The following is a 23003-nucleotide window of genomic DNA, read 5'->3' as shown; positions in this document are numbered from 1 at the left end:
GCATTTAGCTGGAGTTCAATACTTATTTGGAGAATGAATGACTAGTAAAACACCTCTTACATTTGCCAGACTTTCTCTTTTTTTCCTCAGTATTCTAGTTCCATCAATCTTGTCATGCTGTTTTTTCTTACACTTCTAGTTTACATAGACATTTCAAATATTGTGTTTCTTGCCTCAGCAGAGGGAATATTCTGAAAGATACTAATTCTGCAGTGTGTGGATTTGCATTAACCTAAAGGGGTTTACTATAGGTTTACAGAAAAAACCAGAAAAGTAGAAAGAAGAAAAAAAAATCTGTAAGATTATGAACCAAAAAATCAAAAACCAAAGTTCCCATCTTTATTCGAAGCAATGATTGGCAAAATAAAAGGCAAAAGTTGTATATAGTTTTGAATATCTACTTTTTTTTTTTTTTTTTTGAGACTGAATCTCACTCTGTCACCAGCCTGGAGTGCAGTGGCATGATCTCAGCTCACTGCAACCTCTGACTCCCTGGTTCAAGCGATTCTCCTGCCTCAGCCTCCTGAGTAGCTGGGATTACAGGTCCGTGCCACGATGCCCAGCTAATTTTTGTATTTTTAGTAGAGACGGGGTTTCACCATGTTGGCCAGGATGGTCTCGATCTCCTGACCTCATGATCTGCCCTCCTCAGCCTCCCAAAGTGCTGGGATTACAGGTGTGAGCAGGTAATTTCTAATCCTACTTTTTCAGTTGCCTAGTAAGCATTTTTCCATGTCTTAAGCATAATTTTAAATGGTTGCATAATATTTCATTGAATGTATTATTAACAATTTCCCTATTATTGGACATTACTAATTAGTGTCAGCATCTTTTTGCATAGTTTATTTTTTAGGATTACTTTTATTTATTTATAATAAAAAAAAATAGAGATGGGGTCTCACTATGTTGCCAAGGCTGGTCTTGAACTCCTGGGCTCAAGCAGTCCTCTCACATTGGCCTCCCAAAGTGCTGGGATTACAGGCATGAGCCACTGCACCTGGCTGAGGATCCCTTTTCTTAGGGTAGATTTCTGGATGTATAATCATTGATTCAAAGGACAATTTTAAGGCTATTGATAAATATTTAAAGCTCATGGAAATATTTGGTTGTACTAGTTTCCATGTCCTGGCAAAGAAAGAGTTGGTTATTTCATAGCTGTTACAGAGCTCACGGTCTAGTAGGAAAGATAGATTTTATACAAAGAACTATATAAGCAGAATTGTGAAAAATACATTAAAGGAAAAATAGTGTGCACTGTGCTAAGCACACAGATAGAAAGGTGACTAAGTCTCTGCTGTGGAAAGCAACAATGCTTGGGAGACGCAGACCCATAAACAGGTTGTTCCTTTAAAAATAATTTTTTTAGGCCAGTTGCAGTGGCTCACGCATGTAATCCCAGCACTTTAGGAGGCCAGGGCAGGCGGATCACGAGGTCAGGAGATCGAGACGATCCTGGCAAACATGGTGAAACCCCGTCTTTACTAAAAATACAAAAATTAGCTGGGTGTGGTGGAGCGTGCCTGTAATCCCAGCTACTCGGGAGGCTGAGGCAGGAGAATTGCTTGAACCAGGGAGTCAGAGATTGCAGTGAGCTGAGATTGTGCCACTGCACTCCAGCCTGGCAGCAGAGGGAGACTCCATCTCAAAAAAAAAGAAAAACCAAAAAATTAAATTTTTATTTTATGTAAAAAGAGTTTTTTTCTTTCATTGAGTGGATGCCTTGGATAATCTATTCAAGGAAGATCACTTAGTCCAACTTAATGAAACCTATATCCTTTGTGTACTGACTGGCAGCACACATTAAGGCCATCTTTTTTTTCTTTTTCTTTTCTTTTCGTTTTCTTTCTTTTCTTTTCTTTTCTTTTTTTTTTTTTTTTTAGATAGAGTCTTGCTCTTTCGCCCAGGCTGGAGTGCAGTGGTGCCATCTCGGCTCACTGCAACCTCCGCCTTCTGGGTTCAAGTGATTCTCCTGCCTCAGCCTCCTGAGTAGCTGGGATTACAGGGGCCTGCCACCATGCCAGCTAATTTCTGTATTTTTAGTAGAGACAGGGTTTTGCCATGTTAGCCAGGCTGGTTTGGAACTCTCGACCTCAAGTAATCCGCCTGCCTCAGCCTCCCAAAGTGCTGGGATTACAGGCGTGAGCCACCGTACCCGGCTGAGGCCGTATTTCTGAATCAGACCTTGCTGGTTTGGGCAGACATGACAAGAGCACGAACACTGGCCAAATTTTCATGGGTGGCTCCAGTAGAGCTGCTGGTGACCTATCTTGCTTTCTGTTGTAAGTACGGAAGAAAAAGGCATAAACAGGTCATTCTAACCTAAGTGTCGTGATTAACAGTTGATACTCACTTCAGTCTTAGTCTGTCCCTTTTTTTTTAATCATGTTTTCTTCCCTTGCACCTTTTAAATTTCATAAATATAGTTTATTTAACCATAATCCAATATACCACAGCCAGGTGGCTAAATGTCCTGTTATTGCTCACATGCTACCAATTTCTGTTCACCTACTTGAGTACTGTTCTGAGAAAAAATTAGACTCCATGCAAGTTCTAGAAAAATCTATCCAAGTTCTAGATAAATGAAATGTCAGGGCAAAAACTTGACTTATTGTTGGGTGCAATGGCATGCATTTGCAGTCCCAGCTACTCAGGAGGCTGAGGCAGGAGAATTGCTTGAACCCGTGAGGGGGAGGTTGCAGTGAGCCAAGATCGCACCACTGCACTCCAGATTGGTGACAGAGCGAGACTCCATCTCAAAAAAAAAGAAAGAAATTAAATAGTAAATATTTTCATTTACATATAGGCTTTAAAGGAACACATTACTTGGAACAAGATTTAAAGAAGTACAAATATCTAGGCACAAATGAATTTCTGGTTTAACTTAAACTTCTTGTATAAATAACCATTTATATAAACTTTTAATATATTGATATATAACATACATGTGTAAGATAGACAACAAATGACAAAGCCCAAAAGGATTTTATATATACATAAATATAAACATGTATGTGTTTTATACATATTTTATGGGTTATATATACACATAAAAGTTAAATATAAATGTTTTACATATTAAATACTGTATATTATGTGTGTATATATATTTACACACGTATATATACACACACAGTCACGTGTCACTTAACAGTGGGGATATACTCTGAGAAATGCATTACTGGGTGACTTGGTCATTGTGTGAACACTATAGAGTGTACTTACACAGACCTAGTATACTCTGTGCTATACCTGACTACAGGCCTAGGCTACATGGGATAGCCTATTGCTCCTAGGCTATAAGCCTGTACAGCATGTTGCTGTACTGAATAATGTAGGCAACTATCACACTATGGTAAATATTTGTGTATCTGAACATATCTAAACATACACAAGGTACAGTAAAAATATAGTATAAAAGATAAAAAAAAGGCCAGGCGCGGTGGCTCAAGCCTGTAATCCCAGCACTTTGGGAGGCCGAGACGGGCGGATCACGAGGTCAGGAGATCGAGACCATCCTGGCTCACACGGTGAAACCCCGTCTCTACTAAAAAAATACAAAAAACTAGCCAGGCGAGGTGGCGGGCGCCTATAGTCCCAGCTACTCGGGAGGCTGAGGCAGGAGAATGGCATAAACCTGCGAGGCGGAGCTTGCAGTGAGCTGAGATCCGGCCACAGCACCCCAGCCTGGGTGACAGAGCAAGACTCCGTCTCAAAAAAAAAAAAAAAAAAGATAAAAAAACAGTACAACTACATAGGGCACTTACAATAAATGGAGCTTATAATAAATGGGCATTTATAATAAATGGAGCTGGAAATTGCTCTGGGTGAGTCAGTGAGTGAGTGTGAAGACCTAGGACATTACTATACACTACTGTAGACTTTATAAGCACTGTACATTTAGGCTACACTAAATTTATACAAAAATATTTTTCTTTAATAATAAATTAACCTTAGCTTATTGTAACTTTTTTATTTTATAAACTTTAATTCTTTTAAACTTTTAAACTCTTTTGGAGTAGCTTAAAACACAAACACATTGTATAACTATACAACAATATTTTCTTTCTTTATATCCTTATGAGTTTTTTCTATTTTAAAAATGCTTCTTTTTTTTTCTTTTCTTTTTTGTTTTTGAGACAGAGTTTCGCTCTTCTTGCCCAAGCTGGAGTGCAATGGCGCCATCTCGGCTCACTGCAACCTCCGCCTTCTGGGTTCAAGTGATTGTCCTGCTTCAGCCTCCTGAGTAGTTGGAATTACAGGCGTGTGCCACCACGCCCAGCTAATTTTTGCATTTTCGGTAGAGACGGGGTTTCACCGTGTTAGCCAGGATGGTCTCAATCTCCTGACCTTGTGATCCACACACCTCAGCCTCCCAAAGTGCTGGGATTACAGGCATGAGTCACCATGCCTGATTTTTTTTTTTTTTTTTTTTGAGATGGAGTCTTGCTTTGTCACCCAGGCTGGAGGGCAGTGGCACTATCTCGGCTCACTGCAACCTCCGCCTCCCAACTTCATGCAATTCTCCTGCTTCAGCCTCCCGAGTAGCTGGGATTACAGGTGTGTGCTACCACGCCCGGCTAATTTTTGTATTTTTAGTAGAGACAGTTTCACCATGTTGGCCAGGCTGGTCTTGAACTTCTGACCTCAAGTGATCCACCTGCCTCGGCCTTCCAAAGTGCTGGGATTATAGACATGAGCCACCATGCCCGGCCAATTTTTTTTTTTTTTTTACCTAAAATTTATTTGGTTAAAGATGAAGACACAAACACACACAGTAGCCTAGGCCTACATAGGGTCAGGATCATTAATATCACTGTCTTCCACTTCCACGTCTTTGTCCCACTGGAATGTCTGTAGGGTAATCACATGCATGCAGCTGTCATCACCCATGATAACAATGCCTTCTTCTGTAATACCTCCTGAAGGACCTACCTGAGGCTGTTTTACAGTTAACATTTTTTTTTAAATAAGTGGGAGTACACTCCAAAATAATGATAAAAACTGTAAGATAGTAAATACATAAACCATACCCAAAGAACACTGAAAATTAAATAATTAAATAAATAAAATATAAACCAGTAACATAGTCATTTATTACCATTACACCCGTATTGTGTACTATATTTTATATGATTGGCAGGCAACACAGTACGTGTGTTCACACCAACATCACCACAAACACGTGAGTAATGCGTTATGCTATGACATTATGAAGGCTAAGAGTCGCTAGGTGATAGGAATTTTTTAGCTCCATTATAATCTTATGGGACCACCGTCATATATTCAGTCAGCTGTTGACTGAAATCAGCTGTTGACTGAAACACTGTTACGTGGCACATGACTGTATGTATGTATACACATACATACATGTATATATAATAGTCATTTTGGGCTTTCTCAGTTTTTCAGTCCAAATTTGAAAAAATTTTTAACTTCAGCACATAGCTGTCCAAGAGAGGCTTGCTATGACAGTTTATTTTACCAGCATTATTCAACACTGCTCAGTTCCACGTCTCTGATGGATATAAGGACAGGTACCTGCCCTCAAGGAGCCATGAGTCTAGTAGGGAAGACAATGCAGAAACAGATAATCACCACACAAGGCAGGATAAGAGGGATTAGACATGCAGCTGGGAACCAAGTAGAGCTCCCTCTGGGATTGCAGGGATAGTGGCCCTTGGTTTGGGGCTGGATCAGAGAGGATTTGTCAATTGGGCAGGGCGGGAAAGGCAGAAGGAACACAGAGGCTTATTTGGGGAACTGCAAGTGGTTCTGCTGGAGAATTTTAATTTCAAAATTAAAGGAGAGAGGCCAAAAGGAACGAGTATTTGTTGAACACCCAATAATGATCACGATAGCCAACAAATGCTGCACTTACCATGTGTCAGGCACTGTTCTAAGTGCCTCCCACAGATTCATGCAACCACTCCTCACACAGATACCATGAGGCAGGAACAATTATCACCCCTATTTACATGATGGAACTGGGGCGCCAGGAGGTTAAGTAATTTGCCCGAGGCTCACAGTCTGGCACCAGTGTCCATGCTCTTAACCAACATGCTAAACCACTATATGGCAGGCCTGTATATTCATATCTTGACTTTATTTTCCTGTCATAAGTACACATAGGAGCAGCAACTAAGCCAGATGTACAGCACACTTCAGCCATTCACTAGCTGTGTGGTCTTGGGAATATTATCTAACCTCTCTGTGCCTTAGTTTTGTCATCTGAAAACCAAGAATAGTATTGACACTGAGTTGTGAGAATTAAATGGGTTAATACACATGAAGTATGTGGGCTCCTGTGTGGAGAATTAATTGGAGGGGCAAGAGAGAGGGCAAAGAGAATACTAGGAGGATATTGTATAACAGAAGTCCCAAGCCAGGAGTAATGGTGCTTTAAACAAGAAGACACTCAATTTGAAAATGGGGTAAATTGTACCTCATTCACAGGGCTTTAGTGAGACAAGAATAAAACAGTGTGTAAAATATGCTTAGAAGTGTCCATGGTAAATGCCTTTAATTTTAAAAATTATGGATAATATCAAATATACACAAAAGTAAAACAGTATAATATTCCCATCACCCATCTTCAACAATTTTCAACATATGGTCAATCTTGTTTCACCTATACCTCCATCTACTTTCTCTCTCCCATATTATCTGAGTACAAATTCCATCAATCTTATAATTCCATCTGTGAATATTTCAGTATATATCTCTGAAATGTAATAACTCTTTAAAAAATATAACCATAATGCCATTATCACACCTAAAAATAATTTTATATATAAAATATTTAGGATTCAAATATTCATTTGTCTCATAAATGCCACATTTTATTTTATTGTTTTTGAGACGGAGTCTCGCTGTGTCGCCCAGGCTGGAGTGCAGTGGCGCAATCTCAGCTCACTGCAAGCTCCGCCTCCCAGGTTCACGCCATACTCCTGCCTCAGCCTCCCGAGTAACTGGGACTACAGGTGCCTGCCACCATGCCCAGCTAATTTTTTTTTTTTTTTTAGTAGAGACGGGGTTTCACTGGGTTAGCCAGGATAGTCCCGATCTCCTGACCTCATGATCCACCCACCTCAGCCTCCCAAAGTGCTGGGATTACAGGCGTGAGCCACTGTGCCAGGCTGAAATGCCACATTGTAAGTTTGTTTCAATGGGATCCAAACAATGTCTACATGTTGCAATTGATTGATGTCTTCTTCTTCTTCTTTTTTAGAGATGTGGTCTCATTCTGTCACCTAGGCTGGAGTGTGTAGTGGCATGATCATAGCTCACTGAACCCTCCAACTCCCAGGCTCAGGCAATTCTCCCACCTCAGTCTCCCAAGTAGCTAGGACTACAGGCGTATGCCATCTTGCCCTGCTAATTTTTACTTTTTATTTTTGTAGAGATGAGGTCCCACTATGTTACCCAGGTTGGTCTCACCTCCTGGGCTCTAGGAGTTCTTCCACCTTGGCCTCCCAAAGTGCTGGGATTACAGGCATGGGCCATCATGCTCGGCAACTGATGTCTTCTTTTAAGTCTCTTTTAATCTATATATTTCCTCTCTCTTTTTCCCTTGAAACTTATTTGTTGAAAAAGATGAAGCCATTTGCCCTGGAGTTTTCCATAGCCTGGATTTTGCTGATTGTATCCCCTACGTGTCATTTACCATGTACCATGCTGTCCCCATCCTCTGTATTTCCTGTTATGGTAGTTGGGTCTACAGTTCAGATCACATTCAGGTTTACTTATTTGTAAGACTATTTGATAGGTGGTCTTATGGTCTAACATCAGAAGGCATTTAACAGCTGTTTGTCTTTTGTGATGTAAGCAGCCATGGATGATCAACCTAGATCCATTAATTCATTGGGGGTTGCAAAATGGTGATAATTTAAGTCTATCATTATTTCTGAATTTATTAGGTGGATTGTTTCTAAAGACAAGCTTCTCTTCCTCTACTATTTGGTTCCCTGGTAATACAGTTCATATGGGAATGGCAAGATAAATGCTTATTAAATTTACTTACCAGTTTTCAAAATAATGAGGTGGTTCCCTAGTATCCAATTAGTTTCTTCCTTTCCCCTTTCCTTTCCCTTTTTTTTTTTTTTTTTTGAGACAGTCTCACTCTGTCACCTAGGCTGGAGTGCAGTGGTGCGATCTCAGCTCACTGTAACCTCCGCCTCCCAAGTTCAAGTGATTCTCATGTCTCAGCCTCCCGAATAGCTAGGATTCCAGGTGTGCACTACCACGCCTGGCTAATTTTTGTATTTTGGGTAGACAAGATTTCGCCATGTTGGCCAGGCTGGTCTCAAACTCCTGGTCTCAGGCAATCCACCCACCTTGCCTTGGCCTCCCAAAGTGCTGGGATTACAGGTGTGAGCCACTGCACTGGCCCAGGTTTTTGTTTTTTGTTTTTTGTTTTTTTCCCCATACACGGTCTCGCTCTGTCACCCAGGCTGAGTCCAGTAGCACAATCATAGCTCATGGCAGCCTTGAGCTCCCAGGCTCAAGCGATCCTCCCACCTCAGCCTCCCTAGTAGCTGGGACTATAGGTGTGCACTACCACATCCGATGAATTTTTTATTTTTTGCAGAGGCAAGGTCTCATGCCCTGTTTGGTCTCAAACTCCTGGCCTCAAGCAATCCTCTTGCCTTGGTCTCCCAAAGTGCTGGGATTACAGGTGTGAGCCACCATGCCTGGCTTGTTGGTTTTTAAACAAAGCTTTATTGAGGTATAATTGACATATGAGAAACTGCACACATTTAAAGTGTGTTTAGGTGTGTATACACCCATGAGCCTTTCACCACAATCAAGATAGTAGACATATCTGTCACCCCCAAAAGTTTCTTTGGGCCTCCTTCTAACCCCTTCCAGCTTCCCTCCTATCCCCTCTCTAGCTATCCCTCCTGTTCTTCAGGCAACTGTGTGTTCTAAAACATACATTTCATCATCAATTCATAAGTAATTCAAAATCAGGACTATAGGATTTTAACTTCATCTCTTCTAGTTTAACATTTGAATTTATTTTCTTCCATGCTGAGAATATGGATTTTCAGCAACACTGGGGATGATGGAATTAGAATATCATACAATTACCCATTTGCTTTATGCCACATTACAGCAAATGCTTTTTAAATGTTAGTTACCTTTGATGCTCTACCCCTCTTCCCTTATAAAGGGCAAATAATTCTTCCCCATAATTTTCCGTTCTAATATTTACAAAGAACAGAGACAGGTTTTTTCATCTTTAACATCCTGAGAGGTCTACAGTTCTGAGTCCTCAGTAATTTCTGGAAAGGGTTCATGCAGGGATGATCTTGGACTGTGCAACAAATGGTCCTGAGAGACAGAAATGCAGTTTGCCCTGGGCTTAGGAAACAAGGAGACCTTCTTGCTGTATGGGGGCTAATAGTAGCAGTGGGTAGGTAAACAGGCAATTACAATCTACTATGGTAACTGCTGCCATAATGGGATGGCACAGAATGCTGTTGGAGCATAACGCAGTGGAGCACTTGTGCCTACCTTGCTCCTGGTATATTAGGGAAGGCTCCCAAGAGGAGGGGACATTTAAGCGGGGTCCTGGAGGAAGAGCAGGAATTAGTGATGCTGGCAGTTAACAAAGAGGAGGGAGGAGAAGGCATTTTCAGGTCCAGAAGCAGCAACAGACAAAAGGTCCAGAAATAGGAAAGTGTGGTTCCTAGAGAAACCGCAAATGAAGAGTTGACGACGACTGGGGTAGTAAAGGGAAGGCAAGAGAGTGCTCTGCTTATCTGTCCCACATGGTGTCTTGTACCTGGCAGGTGTTCAACATGTTCTGGTTTCAGAAAACTATACTTTTTTTTTTTTTTTTTTTCTGAGACGGAGTTTCACTCGTTACCCAGGCTGGAGTGCGATGGTACAATCTCAGCTCACTGCATCCTCCACCTCCCAGGTTCAAGCGATTCTCCTGCCTCAGCCTCCCAAGTAGCTGGGATTACAGGCACCCGCTACCACGTCTGGCTAATTTTTTTGTATTTTTAGTAGAGATGGAGTTTCGCCATGTTGGCCAGGCTGGTCTTGAACTCTTGACCTCAGGTGATCCACCTGCCTCAGCCTCCCAAAGTGCTGGGATTACAGGCGTGAGCTACCGCACCCGGCCAAGAAGAGTACACTTTATAACAACAATAACAATAACAGCTTGTGGCAATTACAAAATGAAAAGTACTGTGCCAAGAACTTTGCATAAATTATCTCATCTAATCCTCACAACAACCCTCCTAGATAGGCGTTCCCCTTCTGCAGTCAAGAAAGCATGTTCAGAAAGGTCAAGTTGCACAGCTACTATGCTAAGTCACACGTCCATATGGTGAAGCAGGGCAGGGATTCAAAGGCCCAAATTTTCTCATGCCAAAGCCTGAGCTCCTTCCCTCTTACCTTTCCTTCATTCCCTTTTACATGGGTAATAGCCTCCAAGGGGGTCACCTACAGTTCTACTCAGGATTCAAGTGAAGATGTGTATCTGAGGGATGAGCTGTATGTCCCAAGATCTGCTTATCTGCTGCTTGGTTTGGGCCAACAGCCATCTGCACCATTTCTTTCCTCTTGGCTGTGACAGGTGAACTGTTCTAGCACAGACCAGGTCACTGCCTTGTGCCTTGAAGCTCAAATGATAAAACCTAAGCCCCTCAGCCCAGCTGCTGGTCCTTTGGCAAACCAACCCCTGTGCCCCTCAGTGAAATATCTTCTGTCCCAAAGGGCTGCTGGCACACTGGCTTCACCTGTCTTGGTTTTTCTCAGATTCCATGCAGATCTCTATCAGAGCATTAATGCATTTACTGGTTTACACATCCTCCTCTTTCTTCCAGATTGTGAGTCCCATAAGGTCAGGGACTGTGTATTTATCTCCATATTCACAGGGCCTAGTGCAGGGATGGTACAGAATAGACATCTAGCAAATACCTAATCATCCCCACCAAGCCCCAGTTTCTTCCTAGGAGAAAACGGAGGTAACAATATCCATCTTGCGGGGACACCAGGAAGGTTAACTGAGATAATGTCTAAACCAGGCTAAGCAGAGCATTCAGCACATAGTAAGTACTCAATAAATGACATCGCCTATGATTACTATTATATTATTATGTTATACAATAATAATAATAAGCCCAGGTGTGGTGGCACACTTATAATCCCAGTACTTTGGAAGGACAAGACAGGAGGATTACTTGAAGACAGGAGTTTGAGACCAGCCTGAGCAACACAGTGAGATCCCATCTCTACAAAAAATTTCTTAAAAAATTAGCCAGACATGGTGGCATACCTGTAGTCCTAGCTACTTGGGAGGCTGCAGTGGGAGGATCGCTTCAGCCCAGGAATTTGAGGTTGCAGTGAGCTATGACTGTGCCACTACATTCCAGCCTGGACAACAGACTGAGATTCTGCCTCTGAAAAAATTAATTTTAAGTTAGTTAAAATTAATTAAAAAAAATTTTTTTTTGAGATGGAGTTTCACTCTTATTGCCCAGGCTAGAGAACAATGGCATAGTCTTGGCTCACTGCAACCTCTGCCACCCGGGTTCAAACAATTCTCCTGCCTCAGCCTCTCGAGTAGCTGGGATTACAGGCGCCTGCCACAACGCCCAGCTAATTTTTGTATTTTTAGTAGAGACAGGGTTTCACCATGTTGGCTAGGCTGGTCTCGAACTCCTGACCTCGTGATCTGCCCACCTTAGCCTCCCAAAGTGCTGGGATTACAGGTGTGAGCCACCGTGCCTGGCCTAATTTAAATTTTTTAAATTAAAAAATTAATTTACATGTAAATCCTGACTTTGGCCATGGTAGGAGTGAACTTTAATATTCCTTGTCCCATGAACTGGGACTGACTAAATGTGTCCCTAGTTGCAGTATTATTTTTTTGTTTTCTTGTTTCTATTTTAGATTAAATCAGACAACATGTGCATGCTTTACCTATAAAGTTTCTCTCAATTTTTGGACAAAGATTCACTCAAATGAGCTGGAAGGTGAGACATTAAGGATGAATACCTCCTTTTTCTGTGTTGCTTTTGACATCTTAGTGATCTCTGCCTCTCTGTGGATGAACCATAAAGACACCAACAGAAACAGATTAAAAAACCAGTTATGATCAAGAGAATGAAAAAGGGAATCCCCAGGTAAATGTGAACAGTTTAGAAATTCACTCAGGTGAAGCAGGTGAGAAGGCTGAGAAATGAAGGTGAAATTGACAGACTGTGTCAAGTGTCTGCATGAACTGGGAGATTTATACAACCAATGGATAATTTGGAGATGCACTGTGGTAAATACAGAAGAAAAAAAAATAAAACAAGCAAGAGAACAGGCAAATTAAGATAAATAAATAGATTCAGTTCCAGGGATATAAAAAGTTTTACAAGAAAGGAAAAAATAACTATAGTACACTTTATGGCTCAGCTGGCAATAATGTTATGGTATCATTATGCTGCTTAGTGATCCAACCAAAATTACAATATAAACCCATTGGGAGGATGGGAGATGGGAAGTGTGTGCATGTGTGAGAGAGAGCCCAGCCCTCATCTTTCCTACTAAGAAGTCAATAGATAATGCCTAACATGGAAAAATCAAGAGGAAGCTGGGTGGGGCGCAGTGGCTCATGCCTGTAATCCAGGCACTTTGGGAGGCCGAGGCAGGTGGATCACCTGAGGTCAGGAGTTCAAGACCAGCCTGGTCAACATGGCAAAACCCCATCTCTATTAAAAATATAAAAATTAGCCAGGCATGGTGGCAGGTGCCTGTAATCCCAGCTACTTGGGAGGCTGAGGCAGGAGAATCACTTGAACCCAGGAGGTGGAGGTTGTAGTGAGCCAAGATCACGCCACTGCACTCCAGCCTGTGCAATAGAGTGAGACTCCGTCTCAAACAAACACACACACCACAAACAAAAAAGAGGAAGCTGCAGCAGTGTGGTATTTAGATATACAGTGGAGAAAAAATACCAAAATGATCAGTTAAAAAAGAGGAAAGTAAAAAAAAAATAGAGGAAAGTGTTGTAGGGGAAAAGGAAAAGTGGCCTAGAGGTGTGCAATTTTTTGTAACAAGCTTTGTAGAACTATTAATTTGATAATTTGATAGGCGCTTCTATTATGCTGCCTCTGAGCCTTTGCCCCCTACTCCTCTAACCACTGGGCTTGCCGGCCTCTTTCCAATATGCCCTCCTTCTGCCTGGCAAACATCTTGTCTTTTCTAAACTCGGCCCATGGACATGACATCTGTAAAGTGTTTCTGTGTGACTCCCAGGCTTCTGCCTTCGTTTTCCTCTGTCCAATACTTAGAGCATTTAATGTGTTGATACGTCTGTCTTCCCTCTACCAGATGGTGACTCCCTTGAGAACAGGGACTGTGTCTTATCTAGGGTTAATTACCCAGTGTCTACAGCAGAGAACTTCAGAAACCTTTCTAAACCTGGGCTTGCTGCTGTGTAAAATGCAGTGCATAATCCCTACTTCATATGGCTGGTACGAAAGTTTAACCTTTGTATGAGGTCATATTTGTAACGTACTTACCAACATGCATTTAATAAAATACTGAGTGAAAGAGTAAATGTATGAATACATGTAGTGACCCAAGCACCAACTCTCTACTCCTGCTTTTCACTCAGCCTAGGAAAAACTACAATGGAATCTTTCCCCTGTGGTGAAATCGTGATTCCTATTTCTCAGTCTTTGGCCACAATTTTCTTATTTTCTTGTTCTTCCACTCCACCTCATAGCAGAAATATCACAGATTCTGTAGGCGCTTCCTGATTCTAGGTTGCGGAGCTCCTCAGGGCTTGGAAGTGAGTGGAAGGAAATGTTCAACTTCTGCTTCTCTTCTCTTTTCCTCCCCTCCTTTCCCCTCCTGTGGGGGAAACAAACAAATAAAAACAAAAATTAATTTACAAATGTAATTTCTTCAAAGACTGCATGTGAGCAGTGGCATGGCCAGTGGTGATCCTTGTGTGCATGGAATATTGAGGGCGTGCTCCTGCCTCCAGAGAAAGTGGTCGAGTAGGACAGCTGGCATCCACGGCTTCCACATCCCCGGTGCCTCCACCCTTCATCTTTCACCAGTACTGACAGGAACACTGCTGCATGGGATCTGAGCTGGGCCCCACAAACCTCTAGGCAGCAAGCAGGTACTACCCCATTGGAGGTGACATCCCTCTGGTGATGCTGAAAACCTGGATTGTGTTTTCTAACTCTGTGTTCCCTACTGCTTTACACCTCCAGATGTGAATCTTCAGAATATTATATGCTGGGCTATGGCATGGAGACTAGTCTCACAAGCCTAAAGGACTTCCTTTAATATTTCACGAAAGCATCACATTTCTTTTTTTTCTTTCTTTCTTTCTTTCTTTCTTTCTTTTTTTTTGAGATGGAGTATCGCTCTGTCACCAAGCTGGAGTGCAGTGGCATGATCTTGGCTCACTGCAACCTCTGACTCCCGGGTTCAAGTGATTCTCCTGCCTCAGCCTCCCAAGTAGCTGGGATTATAGGCATGTACCACCACGCCCAGCTAATTTTTTTTTTTGTATTTTTTTTTTCTTTTAGTAGAGACGGGGTTTCACTATGTTGGCCAAGATGGTCTTGATCTCCTGACCTTGTGATCCGCCCACCTTGTCCTCCCAACCTGCTGGAATTACAGGTGTGAGCCACCGTGCCCAGCCTATACTTCTTCTATTTAGGTTCACTGTCCTTATTTGGAAAGAACATGCTACAACTTGAAGGAGAAATCATAAGACATACTAAAAGGTATTTTGAAATAAAAACAAAAACATAACATAATAAAACTTATGGAGTAAAGCAAAAGCAGTGCTAAGAGAGAAATTTATAGCTATAAATGCCTATGTTTTAAAAAGAAGAAACATCTCAAATCAATAACTTCACTTTATGACTTGTGGACTTAGCAAAAGAAGCACAAACTAAATCTGAAGCTGGCAGAAGGAAGGAGATTAAGATTAGAGCAGAGGACATGAAATAGAGAATAGAAAAAATAGAAGGTCAGTTGAAAGAAACAAAATGTTAGTTATCAATAAAATTAACAAACTGAGTTTGAATGACTACCAAGAAAAGGACACACATAGATGAAAATGGGAACATGATTACCGACCTTACAGAAATAAAGCTTGTAAGAGAATACAAATGCCAATAAATTACATAGCCTGTATGAAATGGAAAACTTCATAGAAATACACAAATTACCAAAACTGACTCAAGAAAAAAATAAAAATTCTGCATAGACTTATAACAAATAAAACAATTGAATCAATAATCAAAAATCTCCCTTTGAACAAAGAAAAGTGAAAGACTACAGGGCTTCATTTGTGAATTCTACCAAACCATTAAGGAAGAATTAACACCAATTCTTCTCAAGCTCTTCCAAAAAATAGAAGAGCAAATAGTTTTTCATAGCTCATTTTATGGGGCCGGCATCATGCTGATACCAGAACTAGAAAAAGAAATGACAAGAAAAGAAAATTATAGACCACTATTCCTTAAGAATACAAATGCAGAGATCTTCAACAAATACTAGCAAACTGACTCCAACAGACTATTAAAAGGATTATACACCAGGACCAATGGGATTTACCCCAGGAATCTGAGGGTGGTTCCCCTCAGTGAAACACAAATGGATCAGGGTATAGAGCACAATAAAGGAATGAAGAGAAAACCCCACATAATTATCTCAATGATGCAGAGAAAGCATTTGACAAGAACCAACAGCATTTCATGATAATAAACACTCAGAAAAAATAGGAATAGAATAACATTACTCTAACATGATTATGGACATTTATGACAAACCCACAGAAAACAGCACACTCAATGGTTAAAGACTGAAAGCCTTTCCCTAAGACCAGGGACAGGACAAAATGCGTTCTTTCACTGCTAGTATTCCACTTTGTATCAGAAGCTCTAGACAGATAATTAGGCAAGAAATAAAAGGCATCCAAATTGGAAGTGAAGAAGTAAAACTATCTCTATCTACAGACAGCATGATTCTATATGTAGAAAATGCCAACACAGCAAGACCCTGTCTCTACAAAGAAATTTTAGCCAGGCGTGGTGGCTCATGCCTGTAATTCCAGGACTTTGGGAGGCTGAGGTGGGTGGATCACCTGAGGTCAGGAGTTTGAAACTAGCCTGGTCAACATGGTGAAACCCTGTCTCTACTAAAAATGCAAAGATTAGGCGGGTGTGGTGGTGTGTGTCTGTAGTCCCAGCTACTCAGGAGGCTGAGGCAGGAGAATCATTTGAACCTGGGAGGCAGAGGTTGCAGTGAGCCAAGATCGCGCCATTGCACTCCAGCCTGGGTGACAGAGCAACTCTGTCTCAAAAAAAAAAAAAAAAAAAAAAAAAGGGCTGGGCGCCATGGCTCACGCCTGTAATCCGGCACTTTGGGAGACCGAGATGGGCGGATCACGAGGTCAGGAGATCGAGACCATCCTGGCTAACACAGTGAAACCCTGTCTCTATTAAAAATACAAAAAAATTAGCCAGGCATGGTAGCAGGCATCTGTAGTCCCAGCTACTCAGGAAACTGAGGCAGGAGAATGGCATGAACCCGGGAAGTGGAGGTTGCAGTAAGCCGAGATCGCACCACTGTACTCCAGCCTGGGCGACACAGCAAGACTCCATCTCAAAAAAAAAAAAAAAAAAAGAAAAAAGAAAAAAAGAAGAAAGAGGTTATAGGTTTAATTATATTCCCCAAAAGACATGTTAAGGTTGTAAACCCCAATACCCATGAATAACACCTTTTTTGGAAATAGTCTTTGTAGATGTAATCAAGTTCAATGAAGACATTAGCATGGGCCTTTATCCAATATGACTGCTGTTTTTAGAAGAATAGATGCAGACAGACATGAAGAAGGCCAGGTGATGACAGAGGCAGAGATTGGAGTGAGGCATCTACAAGCCAAGGACAGCCATGGACTGTTGGCAACCGCACGAAGCTAGGGAGAGGCAAAGGAAGACTACCCTGAACCCTGCAGAGGAAGCATGGCCCTGCTGACACCTTGACTTTGGAGTTTAGCCTCCAGAACTGTGAGAAAATACATTTATGTTGTTTGAAAAAGAAAAGAAATATATATACAGATGCCAAGAGGCGAATAAAGAAAGATAAGAACATTAGAGGATCAATCCAGGAGGTCTGACAATTGACTATCATAGTTCCAGAAATAGCAAAGAAAATGAAGGGAATTTTCAAAGAAATAATACAAGCAAAAATCTCAGAATTGGAGGACTCTGCCCTCTGGACTGAGAGCACTCCCGACCTCAGTGACGCATATTAAGAAAAGGACTCGTACCAAAGTATATCATTGGGAAACTTCGGGATACTAAGAATGAAGACAGGCCGGGCGCGGTGACTCAAGCTTGTAATCCCAGCACTTTGGGAGGCCGAGACGGGCAGATCACGAGGTCAGGAGATCGAGACCATCCTGGCTAACATGGTGAAACCCCGTCTCTACTAAAAAATACAAAAAACTAGCCGGGCACTGTGGCGGGCGCCTGTAGTCCCAGCTACTCGGGAGGCTGAGGCAGGAGAATGGCATGAACCCGGGAGGCGGAGCTTGCAGTGAGCTGAGATCCCGCCACTGCACTCCAGCCTGGGCGACAGAGCGAGACTCCGTCTCAAAAAAAAAAAAAAAAAAAAAAAAGAATGAAGACAATATCCTAAAAGTTCCCACAGGGGGAAAAACAGTGACCCACGAAGCCATAGGAATCAGAATAGCATGAGACTTCTCAATAGCAAAAGTAGGATGCAGGAAAAATTTTCCAAAATTCTGTAGAATATTGACTTTTAACTTAGAATTTTATTCCCAGCAAAACATTTGCCAAATATTAATCAAGAACAAAGACATTTTTTCATATCTGTAATCCCAGCACTTTGGGAGGCCAAGGCCAGAGGATCACTTGAGTTCAGGAGTTGCAGACCAGCCTGGGCAACACAGCAAGATCTCATCTCTTAAATAATTTTTAAAAAATAGAACAAAGGGCCGGGCATGGTGGCTCACACCTGTAATCCCAGCATTTTGGGAGGCCGAGGTGGGCGGATCACCTGAGGTCAAGAGTTTGAGACTAGCCTGGCAAACACGGTGAAACCTCATCTCTGCTAAAAAAAAAAAAAAAAAAAATTAGCTGGGCATGGTGGCACGCACCTTTAGTCCCAGCTACTGGGGGAGGCTGAGGCAGGAGAACTGCCTGAACCCAGGAGAAGGAGGTTGCAGTGAGCCAAGATCGTGCCACTGCACTGCAGCCTGGGTGACAGAAGGAGACTCCATCTCAAAAAAAAAAAAAAGACGTTTTGGACATGCAAAGACTCAAATATTTCCCATATGCCTTTTTTGTTGGGAACTACTAGAAGATGTACTCCAGCAAAGTGAACATGGCTTTTTAGGTCAGGACTATGAGACAGACTTGGGCTGTCCATGGCCCTGAGGCAGAGGCAGCTTGAAAAAGAATTCAGCCCACAGAAGGGAAAAGGATCAAGAGACAGAGAGAGAAAGAGCCTGAAAATATCAAGTTCTTAGGTTTAATATGCCTGCAGATGGCCTGTCATGGCCTTCCCAGTTATTTAAGCTGCTACATTCTCCTTCCATTTAAGCTAGTTTGAGCTGGCTTCCTGGCACATGCAACCAAGGAGCTCTGTCTCATACACTTCATAAAGTACATAGGCCAATGCTTGGTACAGAGGAAGTACAAAATCATTAGTAGTCCTTACTATCACCAATAATAACACTAAAACTAAAATGAGAGTAGTGTGAGTAATACATAAAAGTGAACTTTTTTTTGAGACGGAGTCTAGTTCTGTCTCCAGGATGGAGTGCAGTGGCGTGATCTTGGCTCACTGCAACCTCCGCCTCCCGGATTCAAGCAATTCTCCTGCCTCAGCCTCCCGAGTAGCTGGGATTACAGGCACGCCCAGCTAATTTTTGTATTTTTAGTAGAGGTGGGGTTTCACTATGTTGGCCAGGATGGTCTCCATCTCTTGACCTCATGATCTGCCCACCTCGGCCTCCCAAAGTAGTGGGATTACAGGTGTGAGCCACAGTGCCTGGCCATAAGTGAACTTTTATATGCTCTTTCCTATGTTTTAAGAATTTTCCAGCCTGGGCAACACAGTGAGACCCCCATCTCTACAAAAATAAAAAATGAGCCGGGCGTGGTGGCACACACCTGTGGTCCCAGCTACTCAGGAGGCTGAAGTGGGAGGATTGCTTGAGCCTGGGAGGTGGAGGCTGCAGTGGGCTATGATGGCACCACTGCAGTCAGCCTTGAGGAGACAGTGAAACTCTGTCTCAAAAAAATAAAATAAAATAATTCTTATTCTTACACTGTTCACACTTCTACATTTCCCATGGTTTTTGTTCGAACAAACTGTAAAAGAAACTCAATTTCTCTCTGGAGACTTCCCTTCATTTTTTTGTCAGGTGATTCCTCACTGAAGGCTGAAGGTGGGACGAACATGTGGTTTGCCTTTTTTTTATCTGCTGCTTTTTGATCAATATTCTTCATTTCCCTGAGGGGAAAACACAGAGACATATAGAAAAAGGCTGGAGTAATTAACATGTCCTCAATGTTCTGTATGTCCTGTAAACTGATAGATCTGCGTGACCATTTACAAAGCATATATTGAAGTATAACGTAGAAACTAGGAGTGCACAGATTCTAAGTGTGCAGCTCATGACATTTTCATATACTGAACACGTCCATGTAACCAGCACTCAGAATGAGAAAGAGAACGCTGCCAGCTCCTTAGAAGCCGCCTCATGTCCCTGCTCAGTCACTATCCTACTTCCTTAAGAGTAACCCTGCCTGGATGTCTAGCAGCACAGGTGTGTTTTAAGGTACCATTTTTATCTGTAGACAAAACTTTGAGAATCACTTTATTAATATAAGGCATGATGAGCTTCTCAACAATATCTTTTCTTTTTTTTTTTTTTTTTTGAGATGGAGTCTCGCTCTGTCGCCCAGGCTGGAGTGCAGTGGTATGATCTTGGCTCACTGCAATCTCCATCTCCCAGGTTCAAGTGATTCTCCTGCCTCAGCCTCCTAAGTAGCTGGAACTACAGGCGCCTGCCACCACGCCCGGTTAATTTTTTGCATTTTTAGTAGAGATGGGGTTTCACAGTGTTAGCCAAGATGGTCTCGATCTCCTGACCTCGTGATCCACCCACCTCAGCCTCCCCAAGTGCTGGGATTACAGGTGTGAGCCACCGCGCTCAGCGGTGTTTAATATCTTAAACAACAAAAAGTGGATGTATTTAGCAATGCAACTTCTTTTTTTTTTTTTTTTTTGAGACGGAGTCTCGCTCTGTCACCCAGGCTGGAGTGCAGTGGCCGGATCTCAGCTCACTGCAAGCTCCGCCTCCCGGGTTCACGCCATTCTCCGGCCTCAGCCGCCCGAGTAGCTGGGACTACAGGCGCCCGCCACCTCGCCCGGCTAGTTTTTTGTATTTCTTAATAGAGACGGGGTTTCACCGTGTTAGCCAGGATGGTCTCGATCTCCTGACCTCGTGATCCGCCCGTCTCGGCCTCCCAAAGTGCTGGGATTACAGGCTTGAGCCACCGCGCCCGGCCAGCAATGCAACTTCTAATGCACAGTTACAAACTTCCTCCTGGCAAAAAAATCTTTACTATGATAATTCACCTAATAAGAATTTATTTATTAAACAGGAGATCCTTTATTTCTGAAATGTATAAGCTGTAAAGTTAACCCTGGATGTTCTATGTGAATTTAATGTTAACTTTAAACTAGTTCTGAACTTCAAAACGTTCTGGCCATGGAATGGAAGGGTTATTTGCAACTTCCAGAAGAAATACATTTCTTTGAACTCATCTTCCTTTGAACTGGATGAAATGTGGACCTGGTGGCTGGAACTTGAGCAGCCGTTTTTTACTATGAAGCTAAATCATGGGCTGAAGCTAGTGGAGCAATATGATAAAAGATCTTGGCCGGGCACAGTGGCTCACGCCTATAATCCCAGCACTTTGGGAGGCCGAGGCGGGCAGATCACGAGGTTAGGAGATCGAGATCAAGCATTGTGAAACCCCGTCTCTACTAAAAATACAAAAAAATTAGCCAGGCGTGGTGGTGGGCGCCTGTAGTCCCAGCTACTCGGGAGGCTGAGGCAGGAGAATGGCATGAACCTGGTGGGCGGAGCTTGCAGTGAGCCGAGATTGTGCTACTGTACTCCAGCCTGGGTAACAGAGTGAGACTCCATCTCAAATAAAAAAAAAAGACCCTGTCACTATGAACTTTCATATCTACTGGAGTCCTTGTAAATAAGAGAAAAGAAATTGTAATAAATTTTAGCCACTGTTTGAGTTTTTCTGTCATTCTAAGCCAAACATAATTATAACTGATACAATTACCTACCTATGGGCCTAGTTCTGAGAAAAGTCTTTACAGACCTTAATTTATTTGATCAATAAACCCCTACAAACTAGGAAATACTATCAAATGACTGAAGTGCAACAAAACAACTGAGGATCAGTGAGCTGTATGCAAATAACCCTTCCATTTTTTATTCCATGACTAGAACTTAGCCCTATACCAGGACCTACCTGTGGCCTCAAAAAGGCAAAAATAGTTTAATAGTCCATGGTAACAGAACCAGTAAGTAAAAATACCTGTATTCCTACCTTAGCCTCGGCCATTCCATGGATCCTGCCATCAAGGCTTGTTACAACCATTGGGAGAGACAGATATGTAAGCAATCATAATGCCTGGTACCCAGAAGGTGCTGAAAATATCTGTTGGGACAATGAACTATAGAATAAATAAAGCTTAATGGGCTGGGCGCTGTGGCTCATGCCTATAATCCCAGCACTTTGAGGTCAAGAGGTCGAGACCATCCTGGCCAACATGGTGAAACCCCGTCTCTACTAAAAATACAAAATTAAAAGGCTAGTCATGGTGGCTCACACCTGTAATCCCAGCACTTTGGGAGGCCAAGGTGGGCAGATCATGAGGTCAGGAGATCGAGACCATCCTGGCTAACACGGTGAAACCCCGTCTCTACTAAAAATATAAAAAATTAGCCAGGCGTGGTGGCAGGCGCCTGTAGTCCCAGCTACTCGGGAGGCTGAGGCAGGAGAATGGCGTGAACCTGTGGGGGTGGAGCTTGCAGTGAGCCGAGATTGTGCCATTGCACTCCAGCCTGGGAGACAGAGCAAGGCTCCGTCTCAAAAAAAAAGAAAAAAAAAAAAAAAAATATATATATATATATATATATGTGTACACACATACATGCATCATCTGTGAAAGATTCTGGACAAAAGGATTTAACTTGAATCTAATCAAACCTCTAGCATAGACCTAATGTCCAGTGTATAGGAATAGGCTATATTAGAACAAATTCAATGATACTTTGAGGAAATATCAGAAAAACCCAGAGTGTGGCTTGAGCTTTTCAAAAAAGCCCATGTCGTAAAAAACAATTAATAAAAGGCAGAGGCAGGATACTGTTATAGATTCAAGGATCCCAAAGAGATAAAACTAAATATAATTTCTGGCTAGGCACGGTGGCTCACGTCTATAATCGCAACAGTTTGGGAGGCTGAGGCTGGGGCAGATCACCTGAGGTCAGGAGTTTGAGACCAGCCTGGCAACATGGCGAATCCCCTTGTCTACTAAAAATACAAAAATTAGCCGAGCATGGTGGTGCACACCTATTGTCCCAGCTACTCGGGAGGCTGAGGTGGGAGGATTGCTTGAGCCCAGGAGGCAGAGGCTGCAGTAAGCCAAGATCACACCACTGCACTCCAGCCTGGGCGACAGACTGAGACTCTGTCTCAAAAAAACAAAAAACAAAATATAGTTCATGATTCTTGACTGGATCCTGGAGCAGCAGGTAAAGCCAAAAAAGACACATTGAGTTAGGCACGGTGGCTCATGTCTGTAATCCCAGCACTCCAGAGGAGGTTAAGGCAGGAGGATCACTTGAACCCAGGAGTTCGAAGCTGCAGTGGGCTGTAATTTAGCTGCTGCACTCCAGC

The 23003-nt window shown here is 42.4% G+C and overlaps 1 protein-coding gene across 7 annotated transcripts in view; it reads right to left on the bottom strand.

Moving 5' to 3' along the window:
• Window positions 1-13510: 13510 nt before the first annotated feature.
• The window catches only part of FAM227A (family with sequence similarity 227 member A), a 72744-nt gene continuing 63251 nt past the window's right edge, over window positions 13511-23003 (bottom strand). For 5 of the 7 annotated variants that reach the window (XM_031656305.1, XM_031656306.1, XM_031656302.1 and 2 more), the window contains 2 exons: window positions 19416-19521; window positions 13660-13860 (listed from right to left, as the gene is read on the bottom strand). In XM_031656305.1, the coding sequence (XP_031512165.1) occupies window positions 13786-13860; window positions 19416-19521 (181 nt within the window). In that variant the 3' untranslated portion in view covers window positions 13660-13785. Of the gene's footprint in view, window positions 13861-19415; window positions 19522-21189; window positions 21759-23003 lie in introns of those variants that run through there. The other 2 variants (XM_031656303.1, XM_031656304.1) reach the window with 2 other exon arrangements.

The sequence above is a fragment of the Papio anubis genome, chromosome 16, assembly GCF_008728515.1.
Source record: "Papio anubis isolate 15944 chromosome 16, Panubis1.0, whole genome shotgun sequence".
Lineage (NCBI taxonomy): Eukaryota > Metazoa > Chordata > Mammalia > Primates > Cercopithecidae > Papio > Papio anubis.
Note: the sequence above shows the minus strand (reverse complement) of the source record. Positions and strands in the feature narration are given on the sequence as shown.